The following is an 18,095-nucleotide window of genomic DNA, read 5'->3' on the forward strand; positions in this document are numbered from 1 at the left end:
CACGAGCCCGCAAGGAGCGCACAATCCTCTGCGTCCTCGTACCGGATCGCGAACCCCAGTTCCATCACCACCACCGGCCACCATGTCCAGCGAGGAGCTGGCCTGCAAGCTGCAGCGCCGGTTGAGACTTGAGACGCGGGCAGAAACCCACCAGGACAGCCCCCAGGCTGCACCGTGCACTGCCCCAGCCCGGCACCGGGAGCCTGAACCGCTTACCCCGGCGTCCACGGCCAACGCGGACTCCGAGCTGAACCTCAAACTGAGCAGCAGGCTGAACATCCACCAGGGCGCAGCGCGGTCCCGCCGCTCCAAGGTCTTCAACCCCTACACAGAGTTCCCGGAGTTCAGTCGCCGCCTCCTGAAGGATCTGGAGAGGATGTTCAAAACGTGAGGGCTCCTCCTGCGCCCCCCAAAAAACGTGGGATCCGAGACAGGGCGAGGGGTGGCCGCGCCGCGAGTAGGACAGTGAGGGAAGGAGGTGAAGGCGTTCAGGGGTGCACTGAACATCTGGCCCAGGGCAGCCAGATCGTGCGCACCAAGTTCATTGCGCGCGATGGAGGACCTCGTCAGTCTAGGGATTGAGAGTTAGGGGCCCTCTGTCCCGGGCGGAGCTCAGAGGGTTCCACTAAAACCACCCCTCCCTGGAGTCCCGCATCCTCCTCCACCCACAGATCCAGAGATTTGCTCTGAGCAACTTCTAGGAAGCCAGCTCGGGGCGCACCTCACCTGCCAGCCCTAACTTTATCCCTCAAGGGAGAAATTAGCTGTATTGTCTTTTATCTTTTAAAACAAAAGAGACAGTTGACCCTTGTCTTCTGTAAGGGGTGTGAGGAATGAACGTAGGCTGAGAACACGGTGCGTTAAACTCAGAAGACACATGGGCGTCCCTAGGCCAGTGCGCGCGGGGAGAAGTGGTGGTGGTGGGGAGCAGGAGCCTCCTGGGGGCGTTGCCTAGTCAGTTACCCTTCCGGGCAGTAAGTGACAGGCAGATGCCTCTGGCTGGGGACTGGGGCCTGCCACTAGTCACTAGTCAGTGGAATGCACCCATCACAAGAGGAGGGCATACAAAGACCCAATAGGTGGCCTGTCACGTGAGAGGTCTCTTCTCTGGCCTCATTTCCCTCCTGGAAGAGGGAAAGGCGAATGACTCTTGCTCTCCCCCGCCCCGCCCTCCCATCACCCTTCCCTTGTTGCTTTTCTTTCTAAGCGAGATGTGGCCACACTCTCATCTAATCCCAACATTTGGTTTTGGGAAGCAGAGGCAATCTCTGAATTCAAGACCAGCCACGGCTGCATAGTGACACCCTGTCTCAAAAAAAAAAAAAAAATCACATGTATTTATTTATGGTGAGTTTGTATGCGAGAGGAAGTGTCGTGGCACACTTCTAGAGGTCAGAAGACAAGTGAGAATCCGTTCTCTCCTTCCACCATGCAGGTGTTGGGCTCAAACTCAGGTGGTAAGACCTGGTAGCAAGTGCTTTTACCAGCTGAGCCCTCTCGCTGGCCCCACCTTTGCCTTTTAAGGCCACAAAGTCGTCTGTACACCAAAAACGCCCCACTAAGCTATTAATATTATTTCCAGAATTGGGTTGAGACTGGAAAAATGGCTGGGGGAGAGAAGGCTGCTGGCCAGGTCATGCTTCGGCGTCTTTAAAAGCACTTGGGATGTTTTTGCCCTCAACAAGGAGGTTCTATTTAAAGGCACTGTGGTGATCACCACCTCCGCTTACACCTGCTAGCTAGCTGCGGACACTCGCTGATTCTCTGACACCTTGCTTTCTCAGTCCCTGGCTCCCAGCCACTGTTTTCTGGGTCCAGTTTGGCAACTGAGGAAGGTAGAGTAGAGAATGAGACTGGGTTGATGGTGGGAAAGTCAAGGAAGACACAGTGGTTTGACAGATTCCTATGGTTTTCTTTGGGTTTTACATTTTGTGGGAATGGCTGGTCTGGCCTGGATGCTCACCTGTGGAGCAGTCCCTCCAGTCCTGACAGAGTCATCTCCACCCTGCTCTGTGGTCTCTCCAGCTTCTTTTGGATTAACTGGGAAGCAAAGGTTAAGTTTGTTAGTTTGCTTTGTGAGAGGAGTAAGGGCCTTCCAGTCAGGGAGTCTTTGGAGCCAAGCAGTGTTGGTACTGGCAAAAGAAACAGGTTCTGTCCGGTCCAGCATCAAGCTAAGGGGAAAGGCAAGTGCAACCTGGGATCCTGGGAGAGCTGACAGCCCAAACTGTGCAGGGTGTTTTTACAAAGCTAAGCTGCCCATCTGAAGTGTAGGTTAGATCCTTTGTCACCTGCAATAAAACTGCACGAACAAAGGGACGTGACCTGGCTCCTAAAACAAAGCCGGGGCACCCGCTTCAGGTGTGGCTGGATCTAGCCAACAGGTGCTGATACACAGTCATGTTTCCTGTCTTCCTCCCCTCCTCTCCCTCCCTTTCTGGTTTCTTGAGGTATGTTATATAGCACAAGCCAGCCTGAATTTTACTGTGCAGCTGAGACTGCCTAGCTCCTGATCTACAATGCCCCTTCCCCTACCAAGTCTCCCTCTATAGGCCAGGCTGGGCTTCTAGCTGTTGAGGTGACCTGTGTACACCAACAAACCCAACCTATTTCTTCTTTCCTAAAGCCAGCTTCTCTCCTCTCCTCTCCTCTCCTCTCCTCTCTCCTCTCCTCTCCTCCCTCCTCTCCCTCCTCTCTCCCTCCCTCCCCTCCCTCCCCTCCCTCCCTCCCCTCCCCTCCCCCCCTCCCTCCCCTCCCCTCTCTCTCAGGTTTCTTCCAGTGGCCTTTTAAAGGTGTGTGTGAGTGTGTGTGTGTGAGGGGGGGGGGAGTTACTATTTCTAATTGGCTCTTAGCCAGTAGCTCGGGGAAAATTAATTGTTCCCTTTGGCCTGGACTGAACCCCGTGCCTTCCCACTTTCTGAAAGTAAAGGATGCATGCGTTTTCCCACATCTGCACCCAGCTCTCCCTACCTACCTCAGGCTCCCTATGCCTAATAGAAACAGGGGTCGCTCAGCTCAGACCTTCCTGAGGGTCCATGAGAGACTGCCCCCAGCTGGGTTCATTTTCCCACCATGTGCTTCTGCTGGATCTTCCATACCTAAGGCACCAGGAACTCCATCCTGTGTCTCCTGGCCTAGGAGCTCTCACTGTCTAGTCTCCCACAATACACCCTGGTTTTAACTCTCATCCAGCCTGGTCCCAGCGAGACAGGAAGCCCTGACCAGCGGTGACTGAATACAACCCCCTTCTCTGCAAGGTCCAGAGGTGCCTGCGCTCAGACCTGCCCAGATGGTCTGCCTCCTTGCCACCTGCCGCCTTCCACCTTGAGCTGCCTTAGGGTGGCCAGCTGGCTCTGAGTCCTTCTCTCTGTTTCCTCAACTGCTGTTTGTGTGCACATACATTTATGGACCTGTGATGTACTCCAATGCTTTTTATCTGGGAGAGGGCAGGCCCTGACTCCCCTACCTGCTTCCACCTTTTTTTTGTCAAACGAGATTTGCAGATCTGCTCTAACTTGACCTGTGGTTCGTTAGGGTTCCTTTTCTGCTGCCTAAAATATTGCATGGTTTTATTTTATTTACTGAGGCAGTTTTTTTCAAACTATATAACCAGGCTGGCCTAGAACTCGTGGCATTGCTCCTGCCTCAGCCTTCCATGTGTTGAGATTACAGGCGTGAGCCCCCCGTTGTCTCTGTATCACTATCTTCTTTTCTTCGAGACAGGTTTTCATCTATCTTAAGCTAACCTTGAACTCACCCTGAAGCCAAGGTTGACTTTGAACTTCTGATCTTCCTGCCTCTAGCTCCCAAGTGCCAGGACCGCCATTTCCATTTTTGCAGTATTGGGGATCAAACCCAGGGCTTTGTGTATGCTAGAAGAGTGTTCCACTAACCAAGCTGCACCCACGTCCTCCTGCATGACTTTAAAAAGAGAATGTAAAATTGTCCAGGTCCTCCTGAACGCTCACTGGCCCTCCAAACTTCACACTTTGTCCATAGAGTGCAGCATTGACTGTTAGCATTGGGCCAGACTAGGAAAACCCAGCACAGGCCTGGGGCTCCTGGGACCCAGACTCCCCTGGGAGTCAGTGCATTCAAAGCAACTCCTGACCCTGAGAGCCTGGTCTGCTAGGGCAAGTTCAGGGCCCCTTCCCAGTCTTCTGCCCCCAAAGCAACATGCTAAAAGCAAACAACAGAAACCCAAACACAAAATGTACCAGTTTGTCACCAGTTAGGCAACTTTCTACTGTCCCTTCTAGCTGACCGGCCATTCTGGGTGGTGACCAGCCACTCTTGGTGGTTATAACGGGCATGACTGGGAACTGGACTTCTAAGGTTCAAACCTGGCCTCACCTCCACTCCCAGGAGAGTTCCTCTAGGCAGCTTAAATGCCCTTCGTGTTTGGGTTCCCCTTCTGGCAGATGGGGCTGTCCTGTGGGGTGTGTGTGTATGTGTGTGTGTGTATGTGTGTGTGTGTGTGTGGTGTGTGCAGGAGGCAGTTTGCTAGTTTGCTGACACTTGCTGGGGAGACTTCCTGGGTTGGTTTCAGCCATTGACTTTCAAATATTTATTATTCATTATGATTTCTTTTTTTTTGCAAGTAGCTGCTCACTCTGAATCCCAGGCTAGCCTTGAACTCAAAGCAATCCTCCTGCCTCAGCCTAGGTGGGGATTTCAGAAATGAGCTGATACACCTTTATTCAGATTTTTTTTTTTTTTTAGATAATCACATGGCTGTCATTTAGTTCCCATAAAAATCTCTGCTGCCCTTTTCGTTAATGATTCTCTTTGCTTGGGGGTGCTTTTGGTTGCTCGGCTGCTTGTCTTTCCTCTTCTGGCCATTCGAGGCAGGATCTCACTGTGAGTGGGCTACAGGCCCACCACACTACAGACCCATAGACTGCCTGCTCTTTAAGCTGTGTGTGGTGGTCTGGTCCTTCTGTCCTGTTTCCCTGAAGCTTACAGAACCCAGTCCCATACCTTGGGTAGCTGAAAACAACCGTGCTTTATTCTTCACAGCTGGGAAAGCTGAAGGCCTGAATGCAGGTGTTGGCTCTGCCCTGCCTGCTCTGTGGGCTCCAGGAGAATCTACCCCCCTCCTCCTTCCCTTCTTTCCTCCTTCCCTCCATCCCTCCCTCCTTCCCTCCATCCCTCTCTTCTTCCCTCCTTCCTCTTTCTCCCTCTCCAACTCTCTCCTCCTCCCTCTGTCTCTCATTTTCTGTCTGTCAGTCTGTCTGTCTGCCTCTGTGTGTCTGTCTGCCTGCCTGTCTGCCTGCCTGTCTGCCTGCTTGCCTGCCTGCCTCTCTTCACATGGCTATCTCAGAGGCTTCCAGTCACTGGATTCAGGGCTCCCCAAATCTAGTATGGCCTCATCCTAATTTATTACCTCTGCAAAGACTCTGTTTCCAACCAAGGTCACATCTTGAGAGTCTGAGGGAACATGAGAAGGGGATTCTACTTAACTCAGGAGAGTGGGCGAGACAAGTGTGTCCTCAGAGATGCTGGAAAGAAAGTTCGAAGGAGGGACTGAGTTTTAGGCCGGTGGGAATTTCAGACTTACAGCTTACATAGTAAGCTATGCCCCTGCTACCCCAGCCCCGTCCCCATGGACTAACCTTCCCAAAACCTGATCCAATGGAGTACAGCTCCTTCTGTGCCAAGAGCGCTCTGGCTTCAGCCGGGCCTGCCAAGATTTCACTTTTCAGCAGTTTCTAGATGCACATTCTGATGTCGCCTGCTCTCCCTAGGCCCCTCACCAGGTTGTAACCTGATTAGACCAGCACACACAAAGCACACCCACTCTCTGTTAGGAATCGAGGCTAGATAGATTCACCCAGACATAATGAAAATATTCTTTGGTCTTTTATATTTGATTTCCCCGTTTTAAGCAACTTCGCATAGGGAGAGGGTGTGGTTTCCTGCCTGGGAGTTTGCTGGGTTTTTAGAGTAGGTGTCAAGTGTCCCGAGTCCTAAATGGTGTGCTATAGAAGAAAGACAACTTTCTAATGAGTGTGGGAAGCCAGAGGCGTCGGCAGCCCGGCCAGAGCTAGTTGCCTCTCTGTTTCCAAGCGTGTAAGTGTGTCACTGGATAGCCCGAGCCAGAAGAATAGTGGCCTGATTTTAAAGGAAGACTGAGAAGGGCCCACGAGAAACTGACCCCCTAGTGTGTGTACACGGCTGAAATGCGATCAGAGCCGGCTGTGCAGTCAAGGTTAGACAGGAAACTTTAATTACCTTGGCTGCTCCAGAGGCCCCTGGCAAAGGAAGGTAATGGGGACAGCCACTTGCAGGCAGGGCCCAGGCAAGCACAGCAGCTTAGCATGCAGCTGGGGTATCTCTTCAGCGCTGTGGGGAGAGCTTGTGTTTCAACTCCCCAAAGAGAGGGTGGGAGGGGGAATGCTAGCCAACGGGAAAGTGGCTGTTTTATTACGAATTCGAAATGCTGATGTCATAATGCCCCGCCAAGGCCACATTCCCCATCTGGAACGTCACTGGCCACTGGAAACACAGACTTCTACACACACACACACACACACAGGTTCTGGGATGAGAACTCAGGGCCTGCATGTGTCAGATGTGTCAAGCATATCCTCTACCACGGGGCTACATCCTCAACTCTTCTAGATTGGCTGAGAATTTGTCAGACAGGTGAAGCGTGTCCTCTTGTGGGAGATGGGGGGAGGTGCCTCATCTTGCTGTCTTTAGCTGTAGTGGGAATTGACTTTCGCCATAGGGCGGATGGGAGCCAGGGTGTAGCTCATTGGTAGAAGGGGGTGCAGTCAGCATGCTGGAGGCCCTGGATTCCATTCCTAGTGCCAGGACACAGACAGACAGACAGACAGACAGACACACACACACACACATATACACAGGTACACACGCATGGGCACACACACAGGATAGGGGAAGTGGAGAAAAATACATGGAAGCTAAGGCCTTTCTGAGTCCTGGATTGCAGCCGTTGCCAGGGGTGACTCACCTTGGATTTACTCAGCGTGTTCTCTTGTACACTGGGGTTTGTATATTTAATCATCTTGACTTGTGGGAGAAGGAAGAGGACCTGGGGCTGGTCCAAATCCCTGGGAAGGAGCTCCAGGCCTACCCTGAGCTGGTCTCTAGCAGGAAGATGCACAAATGTTCATCTCCTCCCCTCATCCTCTTAGAGTCTCCTCTGCATTGTATCTTATGGGAATTTGAGTGACAGTCCTTTGAAATGGAGTGATCCAAGCAGTTTTAAAAAAACCCCAGTGATTGCTGTAAAAGGGAAATCCTAGCTGGACGTGGTAGCTGCTGTGTCCCCTCTGGTTATCCCAAGGGCTAGCACTGCATCCTGGGTCCATCCAGGCCAGTGACCACCCAGGCGAAGGTGATATTATAATGGGTTTGGCCATGCTGGAGGTAACTTCCCTTACCTATGGCCTGTAATGGGGGTTCTGTTAGTGAGGAAAGAGTGTGTGCTTCTGGGTCCTTTTTGTGAGATAATCTGGATGGTAGGCCTGGGAGGGGTTAGCAACGGGGCACGGAGAATCCTATCATGAAGGAGGGGGGTGGCTCTTAGAATTCTTTTTTTTTTTTTTTTAACATTTATTTATTTATTTATTTATTTATTTAATGTATATGAGCTTCCTGTTCCTGACACACCAGGATCCCGTTACAGTTGGTTGTGAGCCACCACATGGTTGCTGGGAATTGAACTTATGACCTCTGGAAGAGCAGTCAGTGCTCTTAACCGCTGAGCCATCTCTCCAGCCCCTAGAATTCTTTCTCCTGGATATCCTGCAGTCTGTCTGTCTCTGCAGTCTCCATCTACCCCTGTGTTTTCTTCTTGCCTATGGGTACAGTACTGGCCACCATGTAAGGCTGTGTGGGGTATTATGTCAGTTGTCTTCTGAGCCTGCTTTCAGGTAACCCTCCAGTTCACCCCTCTGGGTTTGAAGGGCCCAGCTGGCTGACCTCGGCCACTTCTGCCCACCTCTGTCCTTGAGAACTGCTCGCTGATGCTTCCTGCCCTTCCCGGACTCCCTTCACCTCTCAGCCTCCTTTGTTCTCTTCATCAAGTGCATCTTGGGGGGTCAAGCCTCTGACTTACTCCCCTCTGAAAGTGGGTGGAGTCAACCTGCCCTGTCCCTTCAGTAGTGGCCTGTGATTTTGTTGCTAAGGTCTCTAACCCTTGGCTTAGAGGCCACTGGATTGGTGGGGTTTGGTTTGTTTGTTTGTTTGTTGTTTTTTGGTGTGTGTGTGTGTGTGTGTGTGTGTGTGTGTGTGTGTGTGTGTGTGTGTCTGTCTGTCTGTCCTTTCCATGTGCTGGAGATAGAGCCCAGGACCTAGGCAAGTGTTTTACTACTGAGCTGCCTTCAACCCTGGGCTATTTCACTTACTAAACACATTGTCTTTGCTGTATGTGTGGCACACTTGTGTAGAAGTCAAAAGACATGCCCGTGGAGTCAGCTCTCCTCTTTCACTTTTCTGTGGGTCCAGGGGATTGAACTCAGGTCTTCAGCCCTTCATCACAAGGACTTTACCTGCTCAGACAGCTCACTGGCCTTGCTCGTTTGTTTCAGCCTAGAATCCCTTTCTTCTTTGGGTTAGAACTAGGCCTGGGTCGCTGGTGATAGCAACTTCTGGTCCTAGGCTAATCAGGGACTTGGGGACCAGGTGGGGACTGGGTGGAGGCCTAGTAGAGTGGCAGGGGGCTCCCTGCAGTAGTGCTAGAGTCTGATTCCAATGTAGTGACCCTCATCTCTGGTGGGTGTGGTGGCTTGGTTTCTCTTTCCAAGGCCAGTGGTAGGTCACAGACCCACCCTCAGTCTACTGCCAACTTGAACTAGGATTGCAAGAAGCAGGAGAATAATGTTCAGGACTTACAGGCTGCCATGTGCCGGCCCCTCCACCCCTTCCTGAGGGTGAAACACCAGGAGAACCCCCAACCCCCTCAGTCTCTCTCTTCCCTCCTCCCTGCCACACTGCTTACTGAATACCCATTGTGCTTTTGGACAGCTCTTGCCAAAAATATCTCACTGCTGACAGCCCTGGCTCTTTGGCCTTGGGGGCCTGCTGAGTTCAGTCATGGCCTTGGGGAAACTGGCCCTGGATCCTGCCCAGCATGGTCTTGGCAGTGACTTTCTCTGCCCTTCCCTAAGTGCTTCAGGCTTTCCTGAGTGCTGGGGCCCCCAGCCATGCCCTTTGCTGTGCCCTGTGCATAGAGTCCTATGGAGTGCTTACTGTATACAGGCTCGGTTTGTGGTAGTGCACAAACTCATTCTTCCCTTTCAGTCCTCTGACCGGGTGCCAGCAGGAAGCTGGGACCGGACAGCAAGGAAATAAAATCACACAGAGGAGCCAGAGGACTGGTCTGTAAGCAGCAGACCTGGAGTTTGAACCCATATAGCTCGGGCCCTTTGGTCCTCTGCATCAAGAGCCTCCTTCATGAATGCCGTGTCTACTCCAGGCCCCAGGAGTTAAGTCACAGCCACCCTTGACACAAATCCCTGAACCCCTTGCCTCTGCATACTGCCTGAACTCCAGCTTCCACTGGACCACCCTCCTCAAGTCAGACTTGGCAGATCCTGTTCATGTTGTAGCCACAGGGATCCTGCCTGAACCCAGCTCTCATTGCTCGATTCCCTTTTCAGAAGTCCTTGTGGATTAGAGGCAGCACGGAACATTCATAAAGCAAAGCCCAGACTCCTCATTGCTGATCCTTAAGGTCCACTGCAACCTTCTTTTACTAATTCTTCTAGCTTGTCCCGGCCTCACTGGGCTAATCCCCATAGCTTCTGCTTCTCTAGTTTCCAGCAAATGGTACTTAGGTATTTCAGTTATTGTCTCTAGTGTGGTCCCCTCTTCCTCCTGGAAAACCAGCCATATACATACATACATACATACATACATACATACATACATACATACATACATACACATACATACGTATGTATGTGCATATGTACGTGTGTGTGTGCATGTGTGTGTCTACATAAGGTCTCCCTGTGTAGTCCTGGCTGGCCTGGAATTCATTATGAAGACCAGACTGGCCTCAAACTTAGAGATTCTCCTGCCTCTGCCTCTGCCTCTGCCTCTGCCTCTGCCTCTGCCTCTGCCTCTGCCTCTGCCTCTGCCCCTGCCCCTGCCTCCTGCCTCTGCCTCTGCCTCTGCCCTGCCCCCTGCCTCTGCCTCTGCCTCTGCCTCTGCCTCCTGCCTCTGCCTCTGCCTCCTGCCTCTGCCCTGCCTCCCTCTGCCTCTGCCTCTGCCTCCTGCCTCTGCCTCTGCCTGCCTCTGCCTCTGCCTCTGCCCCCTGCCCTGCCTCTGCCTCCCTGCCTCTGCCTCTGCCTCCTGCCTCTGCCTCTGCCTCTGCCTCTGCCTCTGCCTCTGCCTCTGCCTCTGCCTCTGCCTCTGCCTCTGCCTCTGCCTCTGCCTCTGCCCCTTCCTCTGCCTCTGCCTCTGCCTCTGCCTCTGCCTCTGCCTCTGCCTCCCCAGTGCTGGCATTAAAGGTGTGTGCTACCTCGGTGTCCTGGAGTCAGACATTTTAAAAGGAGGGGAAAAATAAAACCAAGAACAACATTTTTTAAAGACAGGGTCTAATGCATTTCAGGCTAGCCTCAAACTTGCTGTGTAGCCAAGGATGACTTTGAATTTCTGATACTCCTGTCTGCTTGGGATTATAGATAGATAGATAGATAGATAGATAGATAGATAGATAGATAGATAGATAGACAGATAGACAGACAGACAGACAGAAGCCACCATGCTGTGTTTATATGGAGCTTCATGCACGCTAGGTGAGCACTCTACTAATTTAATTCTCTACAGTTAATTCTTTATAGTTAAGTGTGGCCAGCACTTCTCCGTGGTCTTCCTGGCTCCCTCAGGGGCTTAGATGCAGCCAGGTGCCCTGCCCTCCTACAGAGAGGTTCTGGGCTCAGTCGGCTTTTGTTGCAAGGCCCCATGTGCTGCTTTGGAAGTAACTCGAACCTGTGGAGGGATCCTGGAGCTCCCTTCAGCAGAGCCACTGACCCACTCAGGCACAAGCCTGTAAGTGAGATGTGGAAAAAGGTAAATGACCACTTCTCGAGTTGTACCCGAGATCGCGTGACCGCTGTGTGTGCAGTTGGGGCCTTAATTAGGTCACCGGTTCTAGCCGGGTGCTCAAGACACTGAAGGCTGCTGGGTTTAAGGTGGTGCCAGCTCAGAAGAGGACACAGGAAGAGGTCTGGTTGGCAGTGAGGTATGGAGCAGACATGTGTGACTGGGGCTGAGCACAGGAAAGTGGTAGCTTGGGCATACTCTTTCTGGAGCCAGTCCTCACCTGACCCTTACGCTGGGCTATGACCACTGCTTGTCTCCAAGCCCCACTAACCCCAGCTGGCTGCAGAGTTACCCTTCACCTAGTACCTCCCCAGGCTTCCTCAATTCTTTGACCTGGGAGTAAGGAAGGGTGGGGCACTGCCTGACCAGCCCTAATGGGCTGTGGAAAGCCTCTTGTGTCTGGAGGCATTGTTCCCTTAGTCCCCAATTGAACTAGTCCCAGGAGCACCTCTGTCCTGGGGCCCAGCCTCTCACGGCTCTTTGAGGCTGCAGCTTGACAGGCTCCTTTGGTCAGCTCTGGTTGGGAGAACCCTAAGGAGGTCTGTAAGCCCAGCTCCTCTGAAGGTGAAGAAGCTCTCAAGTAGCTGGTTGGTGGGGGCACACATCTTTAATGTCAGCTCTCAGGAGGAAAAGGCAGGCAGATCTCTCAGTTTTGAGGCTAGCCTGGTCTACAGACTGAGTTCTAGGACAGCCTGGGCTATGCAGAGAAACCCCAAGGGGAAAACAAACAAAACTCTCAAGTTCAAAGCCTGCTTGAGCTACAAGTTGAGTTCAAGAGAGTGCTTGTCTGTCATGCATAAGAGACCCTGAGCTCAACCACAGGTAACCAAACAAAAAGAAAAAAAAAAATCCCCGACTTTCCCTCTGTACCCTCCCACCATATTGTCTGGGGCTGCTCCAAGCTGCCCTCCTACAGGCCATGAGAGCCTCTGCCTTCTCCATCTGTTCCTTTTCCTCTTCTTTCTGAATGAACCACCTGGAACTCTAAACCTCCAGGGTGCTTTTGTTTGTATGCTTTGCTTTGTTTGTTTTTTTTTTTTTTTCACTCTGTCCCCTTTCCCAGACCAGAGGCCAGCCTCCCTGTACCACCTCAGACCCCTTTGAGAAGAACCCTGGGATCAGAGAAGAACTCTGGTACCCAGTTTGGAGGAAGGAAACTGATGTACCATCCTGCGTGATATTGCACTGCCCTTTGCTACTAAGTCCTTGGGACAGTTCCTAGAGGGCAGTGCTCTGCCACTGTGTGCATTTGGATAAAGCTGATTTGGAAGCTGCTAAACATTGAAGGCCCAGGCAGTGATACTGGTCTTGCAGGGCACAGTGAGTTTGGGATAGTGTGGACGACCCTCTCCTCTCTTTACCTCCTACCTTCCCTTGGAGATTTCTAGGCACAGTATTCAGAAGTACCAGTCTCTATGGCTAACTAAATGGTAATGTTTCTAGCCTCCACTGGTCTTCTGTAGTCTTCAAAAAACGTTGATCTTTTACCAGAAAAAGAAGAGAATTTGCCAGAAGGGAGCCCCAAGGCATTGGCACTATAAGAGCAGGTGAGGCTGGAGTTCAGATTTGCATTGTGCTACCCCATATTGGGACTGCCCTCCCCAGCTCCTCCAGTCGTGGCTAGGGATGCCATATACTCACAGGTAAGGCGTGCCCTCCCAAGATCTATCCCGTGTTGGCACTCAGAGGGAATGTCTTTCCAAGACAGACATCTGATGTTGCCATCTTGATTCAAACTTACTATGACTTGCTCCTGCTACCCTGAGGAAACCTTGTGCTCCCAGAATGCCTTGTGTGAGCTGTCCTGTCTCTCGAGTTTCAGAATATTTTGGCACTCAGAGACCACGTGACCACACAAGTCCCCTTCTGGGCCCTGCACATTAGCCTCTCAATGAAATGCTGCCATTGTCTGCATCCCTTCTGGGACTGTCTTTGTATTTGCTTTGTGCCATGGAGAGGCCCCAGCACATGGGAGCCTAGTGGCTAGGGAGTGAGTAAGTGATTAAGTATCAGGAGCTCAAGAAAGCCAAGAGCTGTGGGACAGAAGCAAGCAGGCCATGAGCAGAAGGCTCTGTATTAACCCCGTTGTTGCACTCACCTCCTGAGAGCCAAGGGCTGCCCAGAGCCTGAGCACTCTGACCTTGAGAACAATGATAATACACTGAAGATTGGCTTCCCAGTAGGCTGTGATTGGGAAGGTTAGAATGGGCAGTATAGAGGTTGGGAGAACCCAGAGAACTGGTTAGAGGGACTAAGGCCTGTGGCCTCAGGAAGTCCCTGAGGCTAGTCTAGGCAGGTACAGTTGGGCCATCAGACTGGGCCTCTGAATGATCACCTGCTGGGGGTGGAAGCTGCAGTTCCCTTCCTGACTTTGGAGTCACGCATGCTGTTATCCAGCTGGACTGGGGCAGACAGCGATCCCTGCAATCCCTTGTTCTCCTGTGCTCCAGCTCTGATCATCTGAAAAGACATGTTTCCATCAAGGCCCTGCTGTGTGTGTTCGTAGGTGTAGGAACCTGACGCTGCATGCCCCCAAAGAGAGCTATGATTGTGTCCCAACAGAAAAATCATAAAATTACTTAAAATAGATTTTGGGGGTAGGGTGGCGATTACTTTTGTAATTCCACTGTGAGCTTCTCAATCATTCTTTTGTGGCATCATGTTGTGGTGTCAAAAGGTTGTCTTTGCTGAGACACAGGGCCCCTCCACCCACCTCCAGGCACTTTTTGGGTATTGCCACCTTCCCAAGAAAGCTATCCTATCCGAGGGGTCTCCAGGGAGTTTCTGATGGCAGAGTCTCTGGACAAAGGTTACCTGGCTTCTTTCTTTCTTCATTAATGGCAGGATTATTCTGGTAGAGGTGAAAATCAAGAAAGCCCAGGGGCTTTGTGCAGTACAAACCAGAAGAGTAAGTAATTCATGGGCTAGGGGGCTGGGGTGTCCAACGTTGGGCGGACACCAGAGATCAACTCTTGCCTCCCTCCCCTAGCCTTCAGCCATACCCAATCAGCAAGCAGTAGAGAACCCTTTCCAGTGGAGCTGGGACCCTGGCCTTGTCCCCGGTGGGCTGGCACAGAGTCTTTTCGGACCCAGAACAGGGTGGTGGGTTGTGTTTTCCTCAAATGCCAAAGACAAGTGAAGATTGAGACTAATGTTTAGTATGGGCATCTCTTTGGGGTAGAAGCCTAGAAGCCATTTACTTCTTTGTCTCTGTGGACAGTGACTCCTTCATAAAAAGAGCCTCGGGCACCCATCATAGTGCTACTGCTGAGGACTGTCTCCTGTGCACCCTTGACTACTCCACAGAGCAGGTCAGCTCTCCCCCATGTGCGTAGTAGGCTGGGGCTTGTGCCCAGGTCCTCGGAGCCAATGGGACTAGAGTTGTGTCATCTGGTAACAGGTCCCAGAGCCTGTGAAGAGGAGAGGGATAGAGAAAAGCATCACACGTCTAGATGGAAGCCTCAGGAAACAGTGACAGAAGGGCTCCTTCCTCCTTTCCCTTTACATATATGAGTATTTTGCCTGCATGCATATATGTTTGTGCACCACATGCCTAAGGAGCCTGTGGGTGTCAGGAGAGAGCATCAGATCCCTTGGACCTGGAGTTGCAGATGGTTCTGAGCTACCATGTGGGTGCTGGGAACTGAATCTAGGTCTTCTTGAATAGCAGTCAGTACTCTTAACCACTGAGCTATCTTCCCCAGCCCTGTGCTTATTCTTTGCTGGGTGAAATAGCTTTAAAAAAAAAAAAAAAAGAAATGTTTGGGTTAAATTTTAGACCAGAGGCCAGATGTCATTGGAGCACACCTTTAGTCTCAACAGTGGGGATGCAGAGGCAGGCAGATCTTTTTGTGGGCTAGACTGGTCTATGTAGTGAGTTCAAAGACAGCCACAGATACTTGGTGAGACCCTGTCTTAAGAGTTTTATTGGGGGGATAGAGAGATGGCTCAGTGGTTAAGAGCACTGACTGCTCTTCCAGAGGTCCTGAGTTCAAATCCCAGCAACCACCTGGTGGCTCACAACCATCTGTAATGGAATCTGGTGCCCTCTTCTGGTGTGTCTGAAGACAGCTACAGTGTACTTATATATAGTAAATAAATAAATCTTTTTTAAAAAAAGAGCTTTATTGCTGTGAAGAGACACCATGACCATGGCAACTTTTAAGAAGGAAAGCATTTAACCGGGGCTGGCTTATACTTGAGAGGTTTAGTCCATTATCATCATGGTGAGGAGCAAAGTGGCACACAGGCAAACATGGTGCTGGAGAGGTAGCTGAGAGTTCCACATCTGGGTTGGCAGGCAGCAGGGAGAGAGTGTCACTGAGCCTGGCTTGAGCATATGAGATCTCAAAGTCTGCCCTCAGTGACACACTTCCTCCAACAAGGCCACACCCACTCCAACAAGGCCACACCCACTTTAGCAAGGCCACACCTCCCAATAGCACCAGTCTCTATGAGCCTAAGGGGCCATTTTAACTCAGAATTCAGACTACCTCAGATTCTCTCTATAAACAAACAATTTATCACAGGAAGGCTTGGGGTGTAGCATAGTTGTAGGTGCTTAGTCCTGGGTTTGCCCCCGTCCTCTAATTATAGCAGAGGTTCTCACCTACCTAATGCTGTGACCCTTTAATATAGTTCCTCATGTCGTGGTGACCCCCAACCATAAAATTATTTTTTTAAAACAAAACATAAGGAAAGAGGACCTTAAGATGCTAGTGGAGGAGAAATGGGGACCAGGGGACTTTTCTAAGCCTAAAAATCATATGAAAGATGGATTCTGCCTAGTGTGTGCTGTGAGGCACACCCTGCTGTGCCTAGTGACCTCAGACTCTCGAGTCATGCATGATGGGTTCCATTTCTTCTGCAGCTGGACAGTGTCACCCCTTGGAGAGCAGTGATGATAGATCATACAGCTGGAGATTTCCTGAGGGGCTCAGCTGGCGAGATACTTTCTCTAAATGTTCGTAAGGCAGTAATGGCACTACTCTCTGGACCAGAAAGTATATCGTATATGTATTGTAAAGTATATCATATGTGCCGGGAAATCTTGGGTTCCATGCTGTGGGGTCAGACCCAGAATCCATGCATACCGAGACCATATAGATAAAGCTCCTGTCATTTCTGCTGGCCTTCATATGTGAATTGCAAAAGATGTAATTCAGCTAAGAAAGTTAGTGAGTACACCCTGTGCCTGCCCCAACACCAAGCAAGTTGAGGGCTTCGTAGTTTAAATGCAGTCACTGGTTGTTCTTGTCTTCCCTGCTACTGGAGAAAACCTAAACATCCTTGCTTACCGTCTCAGTTAGGGTTTCCACTGCTGTGAGGAGACACCACGACCAAGGCAACCCTTATAAGGACAATATTTCATTGGGGCTGGCTTCCAGGTTCAGAGGTTCAGTCCATCATCATCAAGGCGGGAGCATGGCAGCGTCCAGACAGGCCTGGTACAGGAGGAGCTGAGAGTTCTACCTCTTCATCTGAAGGTTGCTAATGGAAGACTCACTTCCAGGCATCTAGGCTGAGGGTCTTAGGTCCCCTCCCACAGTGACACACCTACTCCAGCAAGGCCACACCTCCTAATAGTGCCACTCCCTGGCCCAAGCCTATACAAACATTGCACTTGCCCAGGGCAGGAGAGATGGTTCAGTGGTTAAAAGCACTGGCTGCTCTTCTAGAGGACCCGGAATATCTATAGTTACACAGTGTCGAACAATTAGCCGTAACTTCAGTTTCAAGAATTCCAATGCCATTTTCTGGCCTCCTCAGGCACTGCATGCAGTTGGTGCATAGACACTATACATGCAAGACAGCAAGACAAAGACCCTACTTGAGAATCTCATGTTCAACACTTGGCGTGGGGCTGAAGAAGTGACTGCGTTGGTAAAAGGCATCAGGCCTGATGCCCTGAGCTCTATCCCAGAGAAGGAGATTGGCAGCTCCAGCAAGGTCATCCTATGACCGCTACCCAATACCATGGCCTATGCACCCCCGCCCCCGCTGGAATAAATGAATGTTATAGAAACAAATAAGTAAACAAAAATTTCGTGGGGGTTTAAACCTGTAGACACTTGTTAAGTCTAGGACAAAAGGATCGCCCACCAATTTGAGGCTAAACAGACTATATAAAAGAGAAAGAGAAGGAGGAAGGGAAGAGGAAAGAAAAGAGAGAGAAAAGGAGAGAGGGAGAGAAAGAAAAATACTAGCTTAAATCAGGTCTGCAAGGCTATTTTCCCCATCTTTTGTGTGAGGCCACCCATTGCCCTTCCCCAGTGAGGTGAGGCCCTTGGTGAGCTCTTAATTCACAGCGAGGCCAGGCAGGTGTTATTAATTTGTTACAGGATGGTCCTGAAGACCGAAGGCTTACATTGAGACCATGCGTACAGAACAGAGAGCTGTTAGAGTTATTGCCTTGAGTCCCCTTTTTTTTGTACCACGAGACTAAGTCACTTCCCGTTTTGAGGGAGCAGAGAAAATGGGACAATGAAAGCAGCCCTGTGAGGTTTTATTCTTGCCTGCCCTGAGAACGCAGGCCGGGGGAAGGAAGTGACTGCAAGCAGGCTCCTCTGAAGGGCTGCTTTGAAGACAGGGCTACAGGTCTGATTTTAAACCCCGATACACAGGGGAGGAAGGCTTCACTGAAGTGGTCCCTTTATTGTTGCGCCAGGACTTCAGTAGATGCCACTGGGCCTGTGTTTCTTGCAGGAACAAAAGACAGCAACCTTGACGGAGCACCTGGGCGGGGAAGGGGAGCCGGCTGGCGCCTCCTCTGCTCTTCACTGCTGTGGTGGCTCAGAGATGCTCCTCTGCGTCTGTAACACGCTTTGTTCCTGTGTCAGTCAAGTGGCTCACTCTTACCTCACCCGTGGCCTGTTTGCCAGCACATTCTTTTCAAAGGGGCTAGCCTCTGATCTCAGCGCCCCCTCTCCAATCATCATTGAGGTTTTGAGACAGGGTTCCTATAAGTTCAATCTACTCTCAAACTCTCTGATCTACCCTCAGCCTTGAATTCCTAA

At 51.1% G+C, this 18,095-nt stretch overlaps 1 protein-coding gene across 3 annotated transcripts in view; it reads left to right on the plus strand.

The window, feature by feature from the left end:
* The window catches only part of Efhd1 (EF-hand domain family member D1), a 46,579-nt gene continuing 28,484 nt past the window's right edge, over positions 1 to 18,095 (plus strand). The window contains exon 1 of one of the 3 annotated variants that reach the window (XM_032901553.1): positions 1 to 387. In XM_032901553.1, coding sequence (XP_032757444.1) covers positions 83 to 387 — 305 coding nt within the window. In that variant the 5' untranslated portion in view covers positions 1 to 82. Of the gene's footprint in view, positions 388 to 11,147; positions 11,219 to 18,095 lie in introns of those variants that run through there. The other 2 variants (XM_032901554.1, XM_032901555.1) reach the window with 2 other exon arrangements.

This window comes from Rattus rattus, chromosome 4 (assembly GCF_011064425.1).
Source record: "Rattus rattus isolate New Zealand chromosome 4, Rrattus_CSIRO_v1, whole genome shotgun sequence".
In the NCBI taxonomy this organism is placed as follows: domain Eukaryota; kingdom Metazoa; phylum Chordata; class Mammalia; order Rodentia; family Muridae; genus Rattus; species Rattus rattus.